Genomic DNA, 19,652 nt, shown 5'->3' with positions numbered 1-19,652 from the left:
TTTAGCTGACCACAACCCCGTTCTGCTCTGACATCTGCCTGTGGGGATGAAGGCACACGCTACTCTGACTAGCCTGTTTGAGGGACAGCTCTCTGGACCAATGAGTAAACAGCCTTTGGGTTGTGTCTTCAGGACACCGCCTTTCCTGGGAGACACTGCTGCTCTGAGACACAATGTGCCAAAGTCGTTGTTGAAGGAGTGATGAAGAGAATTTTACAGCCGTGTGAGATATCGTCACTTCAGTGTGAACTTGAAGTCATCGGACCTTGTAAAGAGTTTGCCCTGTTGGCATGTGGTTTAGAGACAACTGAATGTGTGTGCAAGTCCAGGTGTCAAGCCCAATGCCTTCCGAAAGCATGTATACCCCTTGACTTATTCCACATTTTTTGTTTAACAGCCTGAATTCAAAATGGATTAAATAGATATCTTTCCTCACCCATCTACATATGATACTCCATAAAGATGGAGTGAAAACATGTTTTTTGAAATGTTTGCAAATGTGTTGAAAAGGAAATATGAAAATATTCACACACCGAGTCAATACATGTTAGAATCACCTTTGGCAGCGAAAATAGCTCTGAATCTTTCTGGGTAAGTCTCTAAGTGCGTTACACACCTGGATTATACAATACTTGCCCATTCTTTTAAAATAAATTCAAGCTCTATCAAATTGCTAGAAAATTATTTAAGCCTTGCCATCAAACAGATTTAAGTCAAAAGTGTAACTCGGCCCATCAGGCCGGTAAGCAACTCCAGTGTAGAATTGGCATTCGGAATGTATTCAAACCCCTTGACAGACTGGACCAGGTTTTCCTCTAGGATATGCCTGTGCATAGCTCCATTCCATTTCTTTTTAATCCTGAAAAACTCCTTAACGATTACAAGCATACCCATAACATGATACAGCCACCCCTATGCTTGAAAATATGGAGAGTAGTAATCAGTAATGTGGTATATTGGATTTGCCCCAAATATAACTTTGTATTCAGGACAAAAAGTTAATTACTTTGCCACATTTTTGCAGTTTGACTTTAGTGCCTTGTTGTAAACAGGATACATGTTTTGGAATAGTTTTTATACTGTACAGGCTTCATTCTTTTCACTCTCATTTAGGTTAGTATTGTGGAGTAATAACTACAAAGTCATAATTCCACTTTGACATTATGGAGTATTGTGTGTAGGCCAGTGACAAAGAAAATCTCAATTTAATATTTCAAATTCAGGCTGTAACACAACAAAATGTGGAAAAAGTCAAAGGGTGGGAATACTTTCTGAAGGCACTGTAAATGGTTACATTACAGAAAAACAAATCTGTAGCATTTATCAGACGACAATACATTTGGGGAAGGAAGAGGCCACGTCATAGCACGTTGTATCTTCGACCTGCGGTAGACCCCCTAGCACAGTGCAGCTGCAATAGGAGATAGTGCTCGACTGACGCTGTGAGTGGTAGATAAGACCAATTTCCTCCATCTCCTGCCCCCTCTCTCTAACACTCTTTCCCTCCCTCGTCCACTTACCCACTAACTACCTCACACACCCCCACATACTACTACTAAACAGCAGAGCTGAATGCTTCCTCGAGGCTCACAGTCTATATAACCCTTGATCTCTCGCCAACAGGCTCATTCATTTTTAGTGCTAAGAGGAGGAGACAGAAGCACCATGCACAAATTCCATCCGCATTACATAGGATAGTCAAAGTCCAACCACCTGGTTTCTCAACCGTGTAAGCAAGCAGCAATTAAATAACTCTACGGTGGTTAGGACTTATACCTAACAGTGGTTAGGGCTGCTTATCAACTGTACAGAGACAAAGGTTGTGGATTGAGGTGGTGGACCCACATCCTGTTTTTGTGGCTTCATTGTTACTGTTTTATTTCTGGTTCAAAATAGCACTTAGGTGGTGGGGGTGACAGGTGGGTGGCCATGGGTGTGGCCAATGGTACAGTCAACAACAAGAAATCTTAAAAATAATAATTTTTACCTTTATTTAACTAGGCAAGTCAGTTAAGAACAAATTCTTATTTTCAATGACGGCCTGGGAAAGAGTGGGTTAACTGCCTTGTTCAGGGGCAGAACGACAGATTTTTACCTTGTCAGCTCGGAGATTCGATCTTGCAACCTTTCGGTTACAAGTCCAACGCTCAAACCATTTGGCTACCTGCTGCGCGAAAAATCTGAAATCTTTTAGGCTTAGCTAAAAGATTTATGCTAGTTTCCTGCAAATTTACACCATTTACAATGGAGCTAAGAGAAAATCTGCAATCCTACACATTTTGCCATGGCTTATGCCATCTGAGTGACTTAAACATAAAATCAAATGGGGGCCTCATGCAATGACAAAAATACTCCCGAATGCATGATTTGGGGAATGATTTATTCTCCCTGACTATCTAGCATTTATTTTGGTGATTGCTAGTTCTCAAAAGTATTATTTTTTAAAGTGCCATTATCATTCCTACATACTTTATTTGGTTTTAGTCGTTTTAGTTAAAAAGCTTTTTTTCCATCCCTAAAACTATTTTCCCAAATAGTTTTCTATGCAGAAAAAAAACACTAACTATAGGCCTAGATACCCGGAAAGTGGTTGGGTTAAATACTGACGCAGGAAACTAGGCTAAATTGCCACTTCAGTACCAACTACATAAGACATCTTTAGAGAAAGAAAGACGTTATGTCAGTGCACGGGACCGGCACACTTGAAGTGTTATGTAAATGTGGCTGTTTCAAGGTTCTCTAGAAGATTCTTCCCTCCCTCTGTTCTCCCCTTCAGTCATTTCCCAAAGGTGCATTCAACTTGGGTGTTTACCTCAAACTGTCATGTCAAACTATTTCACATTTTCAATGCATTAACGAAATTTAGTGAATCAGCTATATTCAAAATTAATATTAATTTGGTATTCTTGATGAGTCAACAACTTGAACGCAAATATCATCACGTCATTGTCTGCAATAGGTATTTGTCACTGAAATAACCACTTGTAATCGCCACACAGTAGTGACAGTACCTTTTCAGACGGTTAGCCATTGTCATGAAGGCATATTAACAGGGCTGTTCCAATTCCGGTCCTGGAGGGCCAAAACACTTCTGGTTTTTGTTCCTACCTGGTAGTTAATTGCACTCACCTGGTGTCCCAGTTCTGAATCAGTCCATGATTAGAAGTAAAGGATGAAAACCATAAGTGCATCTATTCCCACTCTCCCCATTTAAAAAATCAGGTCATTCTCATAAAAACGTGCCACAGATTCCATTCGAGGAGGCCAGAGATATTTATAGATCCCTGTGTGGCTCCCATCGCTGCACAAGTATCCAGAGATATTGCTCTGCGGAGAGAGAATGCGACACAAGGTGGGTGGGTGGACGGGTTGGTGGAGAGGGGAGGGGTATTGATTTGCTTCATTCGAATTATTGCCTACGCATTAGGCCTAGGATACTCTTAGTAGCTGGATATTTCATTTGAGTGCACCAAAGTCTTTGCTCGCTTCCTGGCATAAACAAATCCATTCGTTTTGACGGAGCACAAAAAATGATTATACTGAGGAGAAGGCCCATCATCACTCCCAAAGGGTGAGACAGTGGGAAACAGATAATTGGTCTTTTGACCAATTATATCAGATCTTTACACATCTTGATATAATTGGTCTTTTGACCAATTATATCAGATCTTTACACATCTGATCTTTTCATAGCTGATCGGATTGGTCAAAAGACCAGTAGGTGAAAAAAAAGATCAGAATTGGGCTGCCTGTGTAAACGCAGCCATAGTCAGCCCCCTCACGGTTCCTATGGTAACATCAGTTAGCGAGGGGTTATATGACGCCATACTGGGCGAATGCAGACCGGAGGAATTTACAGGAAACGGCAGGGTGATCCCAGAAGACTTAGTACATGCCGAATACATGTGCAAAGAGAAGAGGCGTAGCTTCAGTTCCCTTCCCTCAGAGTGAACCTTGACAACCCTCCCCTTACAGCCCACTCCACTCCTAGCTGATCGGTAGCATGCCCAGGGGAGATTTGAGTGCAGCTGAAGAAGTTAACAGTGGATGGTTGGTTTGTGAATTAAAACAATATGTACAAGAGTGTGATAAGGCTACATGACAAAATATTGAATTCAGCTTCATTGTTACTCTTATTTTCATACATTTTCACAAACTTTCAATCAGTCATACAAATCCCAAATCCTACTCTGGAACATCACCAAAACAATCACGTCTGGATTAAATCAAAATGGCTGCCGCCCAGTCAAGAACACAGTGAAATGCCAATGTCAAGAGATTTGACATCTGGGGAGGTTTACCATGCCAAATGCAAACGTGATTCCCTTGCATGTATTTTTTTTCATAAATAATGGTCAGTGACATTAATTTAATCCAGCTCAGTTAAAATCAACACAAACCTTCAGTTTCATGCACACGACTCCACTGACAACGCATGCAGTAGCCTAAACGTAGGCCTGAATTCAGTGATTCAATTACCATGGAATTCAGTTAAAACCAATCAAATTACCACATTAACCAAGTCCTGTCAAGACAAAAAACATTTGCTTACACAAACATACAATGCATGCAGAAAACGCAGGCCTGAATTCAGTGACAAATTCCCATAAAAATAAACTAAAACCAAATCAACTGACCAGAGTTAGATTAACACAGTTAACTATAAACATTTACTCAACTTAAATTCTCAAAAATTAAGGGACATGGGCTAACCATTAACCTGTAAAACCAACTTTGGTTATGTATCAAGAGAAAATCAAGATATTCTGGGCTGTTTATCCAGAGCCCTGTTCTTTCCAACACTGTCTCTGCAATCAGTACCTGAGGAGAGGTGGTGGCCATGAAGCCAGCAGCAGTCACTTCGGTCTAGGCTCCAGATGAAAGGCTCAACTGATAAAGGAAGAATGAGAAACTGAACGCCCCTCTTATTCTCTCTCACTCGTTCTCTCGCTGCAGCGCAGACAGACGCATCGCCCCTGCAGTGGCTAGGCCGTGATGGGAGCAGGCCAAGATACCGCCCAGCCCTTTGCGTCTCTCTGCCTCTTTCCCTCCCTCCCTCTTCCTCTATTCAGCAAAACAACAGCATCATGGCCTGCTCTCAAACATTCTCCCTGGCTGCTCTCAGCATTCCAGAAATGTCCATGCATTCGATGAACACCCTTCCGATAGCAGCAACGCACACAACATGCAAACTAACACACAGTGGTGACACACGTTACCTTCAGTTTTGGTTTAATAAACTGGGACATGACGACAGGTGCCTGCGCAGGCTAAAGGCAACAACATACACCACAGTTTCATGTCAGAGCAATGGGTTATTTCCAACCATTCAAAAAGAGGAGAATTCAAACTATTGCTTTTAACGAACATGACTTGTTGACATTGATAAATACAGTTGCAATAAGAATATTCATTCAGTCACAGCATTACAAAAGTGTTTGTTATTTGCTTTGTGTCAAGTGTGCATGCCCAAAGTATGAGGTGAGTTAGGACAGCCAGCCAGCAACCTGATAGACCACTAAGGCCAGGGTAACAGCATTCAACTGCATTAAGATCAGTCATTTTTGTATTATGCAAGTCATTTGGGATTAACAAATGACACACAGTTTGATGTATTGGGTTACTAAATCTCAAATAGAGCTCAGTACAGTTTTCCAATGGCAAACTAGGTAACACTCATTACCGAAACATGCATTCTCCTCTCCGAAACCATTTTGGAAAAATAAAAAGTTTACTTTGGCAATCTGGGCTTAATCTGATAGTGTGCCCCTTGTTCTTTATACATAAACTATATACATACAAAAGTATGTGGACTCCCCTTCAAATTAGTGGATTTGGCTATTTCAGCCACACATGTTGCTGACAGGTGTGTAAAATCAAGCACACAGAATGCCACCTTTCCAAGAAGTCAGTTCGTAAAAATGTCTGCCCTGCTAGAGCTGCCCCAGTCAACTGTATGGGCTGTTATTGTGAAGTGGAAAGGTTAAGGAGCAACAACGGCTCGGGCCGCGAAGTGGTAGGCCACACAAGCTCATAGAACTGGACCGCCGAGTGCTGAAGCTTGTAAAAAATAGTCTGTCCTTGATTGCAACACTCACTACCAAGTTCCAAACTGACGCTGGATGCAACGTCAGCACAATAACTGTTCGTTAGGAGCTTCATGAAATGGGTTTCCATGGCCGAGTAGCCGCACACAAGCCAAAGATCCCCATGCGCAATGTCAAGCATTGGCTGGAGTGGAGTAAAGCTCGCCGTCTTTGGACTCTGGAGCAGTGGAAACGCATTCTCTGGAGTGATGAAAAACGCTTCAATATCTGGCAGTATGACAGACATATCTGGGTTTGGCGGATGCCTGGAGAACACTAGCTGTCCCAATGGATAGTGCCAACTGTAAAGTTTGGTGAAGGAGGAATTATGGCCTGGGGCTGTTTTTCATGGTTCGGGCTAGCCCCTTAGTTCAAGTGAAGGGAAATCTTAACGCTACAGTTTACAATTACATTCTAGACAATTCTGTGCTTCCAACTTTGTGGCAACAGTTTGGGGAAGTCCCTTTCCTATTTCAGCATGACAATGCCCCCATGCACAAAGCGAGGTACATACAGAAATGGTTTGTTGAAATCGGTGTGGAATAACTTGACTGGCCTGCACAGAGCCCTGACCTCATCCCCATCGAACACCTTTGGGATGAAATGGAACGCCTACTGCGAGCCAGGCCTAATCGCCCAACATCAGTGCCCGACCTCACTAATGCACGTGGCTGAATAGAATGCAAATCCCCGCAGCACTGTTCCAACATCTAGTGGAAAGCCTTCCCAGAAGAGCAGCAAAGGGGGGGGACCAACTCCATATTAATCTCATGATTTTGGAATGAGATGTTCGACGAGCATACCATTGGCCATGTAGTGGATGGGTACATACAAATAATATGTATACACAGGTTATGACAAAAAACAAGTTTCAAAAAAGATTGTGTTGCGAAATACATAATAAGTTAATTTTAAATATATTTATTTTCCGTGCTGTTTAACTCCAGCCTTTTCAAAAGGTGAGCAGTGTAAAAAAAAAAATTTAAAAATGTTGAAGTTGCTTTGTTTATAGCCTTTTTGGACTTTGAAAACTGTTGCGGTATTAAGAATTATTGCATTAGTAGTTGTGAAAATTGTGGTAAAATGCATATCTGATCAATAAACACAACAATTATGAAATGGATGAATAAAGATCCTAATGTTAGTGATCCAAGAGTAATTATTTTCTGTCAGTTTCGTGAGAATCACCCATATACTTTTGTGCAGCTCAAATTTTGGAACGGACCATATCCGTCACTCTGTTTGCGTAGGGCCCTTTACACAAAACCGACACACTGAACAGAACATATACGGACAGTATAACTGAATAAGAGTGGCATCTGTCCTCGACCATTTCAGACAGGGAGTGACTAAATGGATAGGGATGCTTTAAATTAGACTACTTCACTGTCAACACATTCTCTGTTCAAATGTGATTATCAGTCAGCCAGCCGGAAACCATATAGCTGACCATGTTAAACAAGACAAACAATGAAAAAAAACTCTTGAATATGCCGGGAACTGGAAGCTAAATCAGTCCGCTGTTAATATGTTTAGGGTTAGGCCTATACGAGGTTCAGACTTTAAAATTAAATCAATACGACACATTTTTTGAGTGAGGAGCGCTGATTAAATGTTTTTCATGTGAATTTGTCCTTGGTCATGTGTTTCCTTCACTCTGGTGACAGTTGATGACCTCAACCGTGTTCTTGATCCCATCAAGAATGCAAAACACACGTCAAGAATGCAAAACACAGACCTGCCAAGGGTACATTGTGTGTCTAATGGTTTGAGCAGTTTGTTGTTGAGCCACACCCATTCTGTCACCCTTCAACAGAAACACAATGTGCATCACCTATGAAGGGAAGTGGGTGGTGGTGGGTAGAAGAGCTTATAAAATATACCCCTTTCTGAGCTCGGTGGATGAACTCCCTTGACTACACAAGAAGCTAATGAAATAAGTTAATTTTGTTTCCTGCCTGGCCCCTTCCATTCTATATATTTCCAGGGATTACCTCATCGAAGGGATAGGGACAGACAGCAGCAGCATTATGATTGCTCCACCTAACTCTCCGAAATGCTAAGTAGAGCTTCCTTCCCCCATCCAATCGATTCAGATCTGAGCATAGTAGGGCGAGGGACTATTGGAAGGAGTTAGGGGCCACAATGCAACCAGGCCCGAGTTCGGAACATACCGTCTTTAGTCTGGAGTGATGACTGGAAAACTACATTCTGACATTGGTGCAAAAACTACCAGAGACACTATGAGGACAGAGAGGAGACAACTGAACAGGCTCATCCATAATGCAGAAATTATTTCTTCACTCAGGCTGCAGCTCTGAGAATAGACCTGAAATTCTATTAATAAATTAGCACGGAATAAGGCCATCAACTAGAAAAATGACAGGCCTTCTCGTCTCTGCAATGTCATGGAGACATTGGTCTTACTAGGTCACAGGAGAAGTAAAAACTAAAACAGCTAAAAGCAGCAAGCACAGATCACAAGCCTTGCATGCTAATCTTTGAGGACGTAGTTGTTACTTTCCCCATGGATTTCTCACTGAGGATGGAAAAGGCTTATGTCATGTCCACAATTGGCCACCACCCTTGAAATGCAACGCAATGACGCAAGCGAGGCACAGCGTGGTCCAAATTCTCAGAGGTCATCACCCACCCAGCTGTGCAAATCCTCTCCCTGTGACTTCAACACATATCTATCTTTTATTCGATTTTTATTGGCATGGCATGTTTGTTCACATCTACATTGCCTTAGGGCCCTTGCCAAACTCTTAAAGAAGGTGAACTGCTGACAACAGCAGCTGTTCATCCGAGTGTGTGTTGGAAAATACAAATATTTTCATTATGATAACTTTACATTTATAAGGATTTTAATGAATTTTGTTATTATTATAATTGGTTTTAATGTTTCAACTTTTATTTAACTAGGCAAGTTTGTGAATAAGAATTTGTTCTTAACTATGACGGCCTACCCCAGCCAAACCCTTATGACGCTGGGCCAATTGTGTGCCGCCTTATGGGACTCCCAATAACGGCCGGTTGTGATACTGCCTGGAATCGAACCAGGGTCTGTAGTGACACCTCTAGCACTGCGATGCAGTGCCTTAGACCGACCGCTACACCACTCAGGAGCCAGAGTGGGTGAGATAAAACTCTATTTAGCGCAATAAGTTTACCACACCATCAAGACGATTATAATCAGGAAGGATTAGGTATACAAAAGGCTAGTAATACCACCACCCAATGAGAAAACCATCAAAATGCATTGAAAGCGAGGTGAAAGACAAATCGACAAAGGCCATCGACACCATCCAATGGCCGAATTACTAAAACAATGAACAGCCAGCTGCTTTCTGCTTACCATGAGAAAGATTCATTTAGGATATTCTTAAAGCCGTATTTTAGAAGTATGTAAATATTTGCCACTACGCAGTATTGCTGCTATATACAAACGCCCTGGTTGGCTTGACCAGCAGATGATGCCATTATATTCAATGGCATTCTAACTGTGTGGCATTGATGCTGGGCGGGTCCTTCGCCTATAGCCGACACAAATATGTCTTCCGTCGACAACAGACAATAAATAACAATTAATTAAATAATGTATATTTATACACTAAGGTTATAGTCAATTACATACCATATGTATAAATGGGTATTTTATTTATAAACATTTATAAGCTGCAAATATTGCTGTAGAATGGGTCGCGACGTTGTGGGCTCGCTCTGTCAACGCAAGGAAGCTTAGCTAACTTGCTAGCAAGCTGACAAGCCAGTGATGGCTTCTGGTTCAGCTAGCTAATAAAGCTAGTCTCCATAAGGTTTTATAAGTCTGTTTCAACAAGTTCTAAATTAAGCTTGTTTTTTTTACCAGGGAGGAGATGGCGGTGACCTGGCAGTTATGTCAAATATTGTATAGTACGTTTAGAAACTGGTTTTGCTGTCGGGCTTGCATCTCCCAGATGCAAGTAGCTAGCTAACTTAGTTAGCAGGGGGATGGTGAGGCCACTGAGGTATATAGGGTGAGGCTAGTTGTGTTAGTGACAAAAATGCTATCCCACACAACCTAACGTTACTAGAAAAAGCAGGATGGTAAAATTGCTATATGAATAGGCTAGTTAGTAAACGCCAAAGCCGTTTTTATTGAAACCCACCACGTGCACGCTTACCTCTACTTTGCAGGTAGCTTTCTAAAACCGGATCAAAAATGTTTGGAAACCTCCCGGAATAAAATAGCTGTCGACGGGCGTCGAGCTGTTCTGGGCTGTAGAGTGAGCTGTTTGGGATGTCGCTAGTGACATCATGCACCGCAGCACCGAATGTGTAACGGTGACTACCGGAAAATACCGAACCTCATCATACTATAGTTTTGCATGCTTATGTAATACATTTGTAATAAATGTGACTTAAATTAACATTATTTCCAGTGATAATGAAACTATATCATATCACATTAATTTAGTGACTGTTTCACATGTCTAGAAGTAGATGTGTGTACTCGTGCAGGATGCAGGCCATTTGGCCGGGTGCCACAGAATACATGTTGGTTCTATACAAATATATAAAAATGTCTATGGTTTGTATTGTATCGTGTCACCTTATGATTGTTGTCTTATTCATAGAAATAAAACATGTTTTGTTATACTCCTGTATCAAATTACCAACATTGTTTCCTATTATTTTAAATTAACATGGAATGTAATATTGATACATAGTTTGCTTTGTGTTAGCATACAAACCAATCTGTCTGACACAATGTACTTGATTTTAAACTAGGTTGTAATATTTCAAGAATGTATGCTTAACACTGGAGGGCAATGCATGGCTGCCATGTTTTCCTCCGGGCTGGCTCGGCCCTCCCCTCCTGAGTGAATCATTGTGAGCTTACAGAACAGGGCTGTGGGCAGCTGAGCGAAAATTGAGGAAACCTAAACTTTCCCGGAGGACCTATCATCCTATCACCTCCTCTCTACCTTCTCTTCCTCTGTATCTGCTGCCAAAGCCACGTTCTATCCCTCTAAATATCAAGCTTCTGCCTCTAACCATAGGAAACTGTCGACGACAACTTTATTTCACTATCTCATCCCTCCTTAAGCCTCCACCCCCTCCCTCTCTGCAGATGACTTTGTCAACCACTTTGAAAAAATGTTTGATGACATCGGCTACTCATTCACTCAACCCATTGAATCCATTGGTCTCACTCACACCTTACACCTTGACCTCTTTCTTCCCTCTCTCTCCAGATGACATCCTGCGACTAGTGAGGTCTGGCTGCCCGACAACCTGCCCACTTGACCCCATCCCCTCCTCCCTTCTCCAGACCATCTCTGGAGACCTTCTCTCATTCCTCAAATCCCTCATCAACTCATCCCTGACCACTGGTTGCGTCCCCTCTGAATTCAAAATGGCCTGAGTTGCTCCCCTTCTCAAGAAACCAACACTCGACTCATCTGATGTCAAAAACTATAGACCTGTATCCCATCTTTCTTTTCTTTCAAAAACACTTGAGAGTGCTGTCTCTGATCAACTATCTCATTATCTCTCTCAGAGCAATCTTCTTGACCCTAAACCTCTTCTCTGTGTCACGGAGGCTCTCCCCATTGCCAAAGCTGACTCTCTCTCCTCTGTTCTCATCCTCCTAGATCTACACTGTGAACCATCAGATCCTCCTCTTCACCCTCCCAGGGCTGGGCATCTCAGGCTCTGCACACTCTTGGATTGCATCCTACTTGGCATGCCGCTCCTAGAGGATCTCTGTCTGCGCCATGTACTCTCACTACTGGTGTCCCCCAGGGCTCGGTTCTAGGCCCTCTCCTCATCTTTCTAAACACCAAGTCACTTGGCTCTGTCATATCCATACACATGGTCTTTCCTATAATTTCTACGCAGATGACACTCAGCTTCTTTTCTCCTTCCCCCTTCTGACACCCAGGTGAAGACACGCATCTCTGCGTGCCTGGCAGATATCTCAACTTGTGTGTCAGCCCATCATCTCAAGCGCAACCTAAACAAGACGGAAGTGCTCTTCCTCCTGGGGAAGGCCTGCCCGCTCAAAGACCATCACAGTTGACAACTCCACAGTGTCGCCATCCCAGAGTGCAAATAACCTTGGAGTGACCCTGGACAACACCCTGTTGTTCTCTGCAAACATCAAAGCACTGGCCTGCTCCTGCAGGTTCATGGTCACAACATCCGTAGAGTACGACCTTACCTAACACAGGAAATGGTGCAGGTCCTAATCCAGGCATTTGTCTTCTCCTGTCTGGACTACTGCAACTCGCTGTTGGCTGGGCTCCTCGCTTGTGCCATCAAACCCCTGCAACTTATCCAGAATGCAGTAGCCCGCCTGGTTTTCAACCTTCCCATGTTCTCTCATGTCACCCCACTCCTCCACACACTCCACTGGCTTCCAGTTGAAGCTCGCATCCACCACAAGACCATGGTGCTTACCTACAGAACAGCAAGAGGAACTGCCCCTCCCTACCTTCAAGCTATGACGTAAATATATCACTAGCCACTTTAAACAATGCTACCTTATATAAATGTTACTTACCCTACATTATTCATCTCATATGCATACGTATATACTGTACTCTATATCATCGACGGTATCCTTATGTAATACATGTATCACTAGCCACTTTATACTATACTATGCCACTTTGTTTACATACTCATCTCATTTGTACATACTGTACTCGATACCATCTACTGTATCTTGCCTATGCTGCTCTGTACCATCACTCATTCATATATCCTTATGTACATATTCTTTATCCCCTTACACTGTGTACAAGACAGTAGTTTTGGAATTGTTAGTTAGATTACTTGTTATTACTGCATTGTCGGAACTAGAAGCACAAGCATTTCGCTACACTCACACTAACATCTGCTAACCATGTGTATGTGACAAATAAAATTTTATTTGATTTGATTTGATTTGCTCAAACCCTACACCCCAACCCGAGCACTCCGTTCTGCCACCTCAGGTCTCTTGGCCCTCTCACCCCTATAGGTGTTCAAGCTCTTCTCTGTAAGTCACTCTGGATATGAGCGTCTGCTAAATGACTAAAATGTAATGTAAAATGTTTTCCCAAAGTACCTGACACAACTAACCTATTATTGGTGGCGTTGGGTTAAGGATTCAATTCAATATGACTTTATAAATGCAGTAGTATAACTAGTGCTAGGCCTACAGCAGTACTATGACTCACTCGGGTGGGTTGGGAAGTCGGCACACTCTGTCACGCCCTGACCTTAGTATTCTTTGTTTTCTTTATTATTTTGGTTAGGTCAGGGTGTGACAAGGGTTATATGTGTGTTTTTGTCTCATCTAGGTTGTTTGTACTGTCTAGGGGTTTTGTAGATGTATGGGGTTGTTTCCATCTAGGTGTTTATGTAGGTCTATGGTTGCCTAGAGGCAGGTGTTTATCGTTGTCTCTGATTGGGAACCATATTTAGGCAGCCGTCTTCTTTGGGTATTTCGTGGGTTATTGTCTATGTTATGTTGCATGTTAGCACAGTATTTATATAGCGGTCACGGTCGTTTTTTTTGTTTAAGTGGTCTTCATTAATAAAGAATAATGTACTCTAATATTCTACCCACGCTGCGCCTTGGTCTACTCCATACAACGATCGTGACACACTCACAACATAACTTTATTTGTTTATCCATTTTTTATTTCACCTTTATTTAACTAGGTACACAAACAACTTACTTGTAGCAAATAACATTGAATACCTACCAATAGTGTGCTTCCATTTCTATTATAATATAACATGTTCCCAGATGGCTCTGTCTAGAAGTATCACCCTCCTTAGCAGACATGCAATGAACCATGTTGTCACAACTTTCAATTGTCGGCTCTGTTTACATTAGACAGCCCCATCAAGATAGAAGGACAAAGAGGACAGAAACAACCAATAGAAAGACACCCGCTACTCTAGATTCAGAACCCCATATAAAACCAGCAATCAACCCTTGCAATCTTCACATTCATTTCAGTGACCGACACAGACCAAACCAGGAGAATGTCAACTTCTGAGGACTTTGCATTGTCCAGTGAGAATTTGGCAGCAAGGGACAATGGCAGAGGCATAGCATTCCACTTGTAAGTACCACATTTCTTTACTATTATCCTGCTGACAGTTACATGAATTAGTCCTTTGCTGAGGGGAGGTTGCCATACCAAATTGTTCTATTTAAGCATATCTGCCGCTGACTGAAAGGTTATGCAGTAATAAAACTCAGAATTTGCTCAACAGCTTTGATGCAGTTGACTCAGGATACAGTTTGCAACCTGGTGTCATCCCAACCAATTTTGATGTCCAACAATTACAGCTAAGCCTATTTTGGCTTTATTTTTACTGATTTGTGTGCTAATACCCTCTGGTGTGACCATGCCTTGTGAAACATACTATTGCCTGATTTGTAGGCAGGCCCAACACCCAACCTCATTTTTATCAAAACTCTATGCAAACGCTATCCACAACCCCCATTCTGTCACACCTCTGTGAAGCAGTTGTGATAAAAGCCTATAGGTCTGATGGTGTGATTGGAAGTTAACTTTTACATTATTCTATTGATCAACTCAGATTTCGAATCCAAACAAATCAAATGTTTATAAAAGGGACTCATTGTGTCGTTCTCTTTTGTTCCTGGCCTGCTGTGGTGAGATACCTACACTGTCTAAACCCCCCGTGGACTCTTGGGGCATGGCCTTTCAGCCCATGAACTCTCTCCCTCTCTTTGTTCATAATAAATGCGTAATTACAGGCCCTAAATATCCTTCTACCATAGTTGCTCAAACCATGCTGGAAAGGACAATCAAAATACTACTAGGCCTAAGTGTTGGCACTAGATACACAGTTATCACCTATTATATTTTCAATCCGAATTAAAGTGTGTCAGTGTGTTAAAAAACACTCCACAATTATTTGTGTTCGAATTTGGTTTAGATTTATCTGAATTTGTCTTTGTTTGGATGTTTTCTAGGAAATGCCTAACCTGCCTAGTCCAAGAAGAAATCTTCATGAATCTGAGAACAACAATGCTATGAGAAGTCCCACAATTGCTCTCTGTTCTTGTGAAGGATCTCCCATCGCCACCATCATTCACCTAATGGCCGAAATGAGTTCACGAGCTGAACTTAAAAACAGACTCCGAAGACAGTTAGTGATAACAATCCAGAAACGTGACGAGTACCAGAGGAGAGACAGAGAAGCCAAAGCCAAAGTGAGGATGTTTGAGAGAAAGGCCATTGTGTTGAGGGCACAGGTCAGTGCTTTACAACCAGGTCAATTCCATTTGCGATCTGGTCAGATCTCAAACAACTTAGTGCGAGCCAGCAGACAAATACAGGTAGGTTTACTTATCTGGCTTGATTAGGATGTGTAGGTAGGGCTGTATTTTTGTGCAGATGCTGAAAGCTAAAGACAAATGGGGTGACAATTCCTTAAACACAACGAGGGCCAAATTTGTGTCAATTACTTGTGTTGAAATTAGATGTAGAACTTTTAGCTTTATTTTGATCTCTTCCAGGAACTGCGTGAACAGGCTAGACAGTATCAAATGCCTATTCCGATAAGAACTGCTCGTGGATCTCAGAACAGTGCTATGAGATGCCATGGTGACACTCTCTGTTCTTCTTGTGGCCAACCTCTCACTTCAATCAGCATACGCCTACGGGCGGTGATAAGATCCCGGCAAGCACTGAAAAACACCTTTCGAAGACAATTCGCGCTGATAATCCAGCAACGTGATGAGCTCAGGACCAGAGCCAGAGAAGCTGAAGCTAAAGGGAGGATTTTGGAGAGAAGGCACATCCTGATGAAGGCACAAGTCAGAGCTGTGCATGAGGCCTACCTAAGAGATATCGAGTTAGGTAATCTCAGCAACCCATAACCAAATGTTGTGTGAACCTTGGGTTCTGGAACCAGGGGATGTGATGTTTGTGAGAAATTGGAAGTTATTTGATAAAGTTATTTGTCACTTACCCAAGTGGCGAGAAATGGCTAGTTATTTGATGCAAGATGATTTGCAGTTGACAGCAAGTCAATAGCCTTATGACAGGCTTCTCTCATGAGAGAGTTAGGTGAAAGAATGAAAATATACAATTAATTCCATGCATTCGTGCATAACAAATTCCATGCATAATTCCTTTGAATACCATAATGATCTTAGCTTTTCTGTACAATATTTTAATAAAAATGTATACATTCTATATATTTATTTTCCCTTTTACCTATATTAAAGTGGATGAGAAAAAAATAATTTCTAATTGCGTGTACGTAACATAAACCATTGACTCTAAAGGAGTGTAGGCTATGTCATGACGTTACCCTCTTTGGGTACAGCGAGCACTATTTCCCCCTCCCTCTGCACTATTCCCCCCCTCCCTCTGCTCCAGCCCTTTTCTATGCATCATTCCCCTACCTCTGTCACACCCAGGCTGCTGTGGTCAGAAGAGCTAGTAAATTCCTAGAGAAGATCCTGCCTCATGGCCAGACAGTATAGAGAGAGTGAGTTTTCATAGAGAGAACAAAGGAGTTTCTTCCACCTCACAGAACTGGAGAACCAAACGACATTTATGTTCTGGAGAAGGTATAAAAGATTGGTGAAGAATCCGGCTACGAACTGGTCCGTTTGGTACAATTTTGTGAAACTCATGGGAGACAATACAGCCACATTACCATAACGCTGTTTGTACAATAGCCTCAGTTAGGAGGCTTACATATTTGTTGTATAAGATGAATGAGTGAGGGTGATACTGTTTGTGAAATTGTGTAATGTGATTTTGGACTGTTTAATGAAGGAAACTCCAATTCCCTAAAAAGTTTCACTAAGTCAGGACCTGGCGTCATGAGACAGCCTTTTTCTCTGTCCCGAATAAAACCCCCACCTGGGTTTTCTATCAGCAGACCGAGCTTACCTAAATTACGAGATGGCTAAAGGTTGCAGACCAGCTTACCACGAGAGGGCCAAGGTTTGAGTAGAGACCATAAACCTGAGTATAAGCTAAGATTTGAGTAGATGGCTGAATATTTTAACCATACCACATGGTTAAACTCTTAGACTATCGATACCGACAGAATAAGAACAAGTCTGACATTAATTACTAGTCTGCAGCTAGGAATTCGGCATCATTGAACGCGAAGACCGACAACCGCCGAAACATCTATTCTATAACGACATGAATGAATGTCATTCTGAACTAGCCATTCTAACCACGACAGAGAGAGAGAGAGGGCGGACAGACTTTCCAACAAAAACAAACTTTTCAACAGAGATCCCGATGACACACTGAGCGTAAATATATATATATATATTGCAATTGTTCCCGAATGAGTGAGCGTTCATGTTCAAAGGATTACCATTTAAATTGTTATAATTATCACTCTAACAAGCCACCATACCGGTTTAGCCCACTAGGGCACATCCCCCTATAATTTCTTTGTAACCATATCTACTTTGTTTGTTTGTGTTATGCATTTCTGTGAGTACTTAGTAAATAAATGATTTTAAGACAATTGATGTATGGATGACTCATAGTGAAGACCGGGTTTGTGCAGATAACCAACAATTTACGACGTTTGGAATGAGACTAACGTGTGGTAAAGAATAATTCATTAATACGAAGGCTAGGTGATCAGATATTAAAATATCTGAAAGCTATTTTAGGAAAATTATAACTTTTGTAATCTGAATATTTTCCTTGGTGCCCCGACTTCCTAGTTAATTACAGTTACGTGATTAAGTAGTTTAATCACGTAATAATAATTACAGAGAAATTTTGATAGAGATTCCTCTTCAGTTTAATGATGCCAAAGACAACAGCTATTACCAGAAAAAAAAAAAAAACCTTTTAAATTGCTTTATTGTAACTCAACACTTTCAAGGTATATAAAATAATTGTATTAAAGTATAAAAAATATATATATCCTATTTCATGATTGAAGTAGAAGTACAACTATTACAATTATCGCCAAGAGCACATCAACTCCTACTGACCCAAATAAACAGTAAAAACAACCCAAACTAAATCATTAGTTTCATTGATATGGCCTTGGTTAGCAGATAACACCAATCATTAGCCTGGGTACTATTCTTTTTGTGTCAACATGCCGCTCCTCGTCACGCCAAACATGACAAGGAGTTGACATGATAGCACAAAAAGATCTGGGAGCAGGCTAATCAATCATAGCACCAATGGAACAATTCCGTAACATGATAAGATGATAAATACAGTGCCTTGCGAAAGTATTCGGCCCCCTTGAACTTTGCGACCTTTTGCCACATTTCAGTCTTTAAAGATATAAAACTGTATTTTTTTGTGAAGAATCAACAACAAGTGGGACACAATCATGAACTGGAACGACATTTATTGGATATTTCAAACTTTAACAAATCAAAAACTGAAAAATTGGGCGTGCAAAATTATTCAGCCCCCTTAAGTTCATACTTTGTAGCGCCCCATTTTGCTGCGATTACAGCTGTAAGTCGCTTGGGGTATGTCTCTATCAGTTTTGCACATCGAGAGACTGAAATCTTTTCCCATTCCTCCTTGCAAAACAGCTCGAGCTCAGTGAGGTTGGATGGAGAGCATTTGTGAACAGCAGTTTTCAGTTCTTTCCACAGATTCTCGATTGGATTCAGGTCTGGACTTTGACTTGGCCATTCTAACACCTGGATATGTTTATTTTTGAACCATTCCATTGTAGATTTTGCTTTATGTTTTGGATCATTGTCTTGTTGGAAGACAAATCTCCGTCCCAGTCTCAGGTCTTTTGCAGACTCCATCAGGTTTTCTTCCAGAATGGTCCTGTATTTGGCTCCATCCATCTTCCCATCAATTTTAACCATCTTCCCTGTCCCTGCTGAAGAAAAGCAGGCCCAAACCATGATGCTGCCACCACCATGTTTGACAGTGGGGATGGTGTGTTCAGCTGTGTTGCTTTTACGCCAAACATAACGTTTTGTATTGTTGCCAAAAAGTTCAATTTTGGTTTCATCTGACCAGAGCACCTTCTTCCACATGTTTGGTGTGTCTCCCAGGTGGCTTGTGGCAAACTTTAAACAACACTTTTTATGGATATCTTTAAGAAATGGCTTTCTTCTTGCCACTCTTCCATAAAGGCCAGATTTGTGCAATATACGACTGATTGTTGTCCTATGGACAAGAGTCTCCCACCTCAGCTGTAGATCTCTGCAGTTCATCCAGAGTGATCATGGGTCTCTTGGCTGCATCTCTGATCAGTCTTCTCCTTGTATGAACTGAAAGTTTAGAGGGACGGCCAGGTCTTGGTAGATTTGCAGTGGTCTGATACTCCTTCCATTTCAATATTATCGCTTGCACAGTGCTCCTTGGGATGTTTAAAGCTTGGGAAATCTTTTTGTATCCAAATCCGGCTTTAAACTTCTTCACAACAGTATCTCGGACCTGCCTGGTGTGTTCCTTGTTCTTCATGATGCTCTCTGCGCTTTTAACGGACCTCTGAGACTATCACAGTGTAGGTGCATTTATACGAAGACTTGATTACACACAGGTGGATTGTATTTATCATCATTAG

At 41.6% G+C, this 19,652-nt stretch overlaps 1 protein-coding gene across 2 annotated transcripts in view; it reads right to left on the bottom strand.

Moving 5' to 3' along the window:
- LOC110523261 (spectrin alpha chain, non-erythrocytic 1) overlaps positions 1–10,405 on the bottom strand; it is a 52,510-nt gene extending 42,105 nt beyond the window's left edge. Inside the window, exon 1 of one of the 2 annotated variants that reach the window (XM_021601793.2) lies at positions 10,253–10,405. Coding sequence is in view for 1 of the 2 variants with exons in the window: in XM_021601791.2 (XP_021457466.1) it covers positions 4,822–4,842 (21 nt within the window). In the remaining variant the exon portion in view is untranslated. Of the gene's footprint in view, positions 1–4,821; positions 4,897–10,252 lie in introns of those variants that run through there. The other variant, XM_021601791.2, reaches the window with a different exon arrangement.
- Positions 10,406–19,652: the final 9,247 nt, after the last annotated feature.

This window comes from Oncorhynchus mykiss, chromosome 5, assembly GCF_013265735.2.
Source record: "Oncorhynchus mykiss isolate Arlee chromosome 5, USDA_OmykA_1.1, whole genome shotgun sequence".
Lineage (NCBI taxonomy): Eukaryota > Metazoa > Chordata > Actinopteri > Salmoniformes > Salmonidae > Oncorhynchus > Oncorhynchus mykiss.
This window is presented reverse-complemented; position numbering and strand designations above follow the sequence as displayed.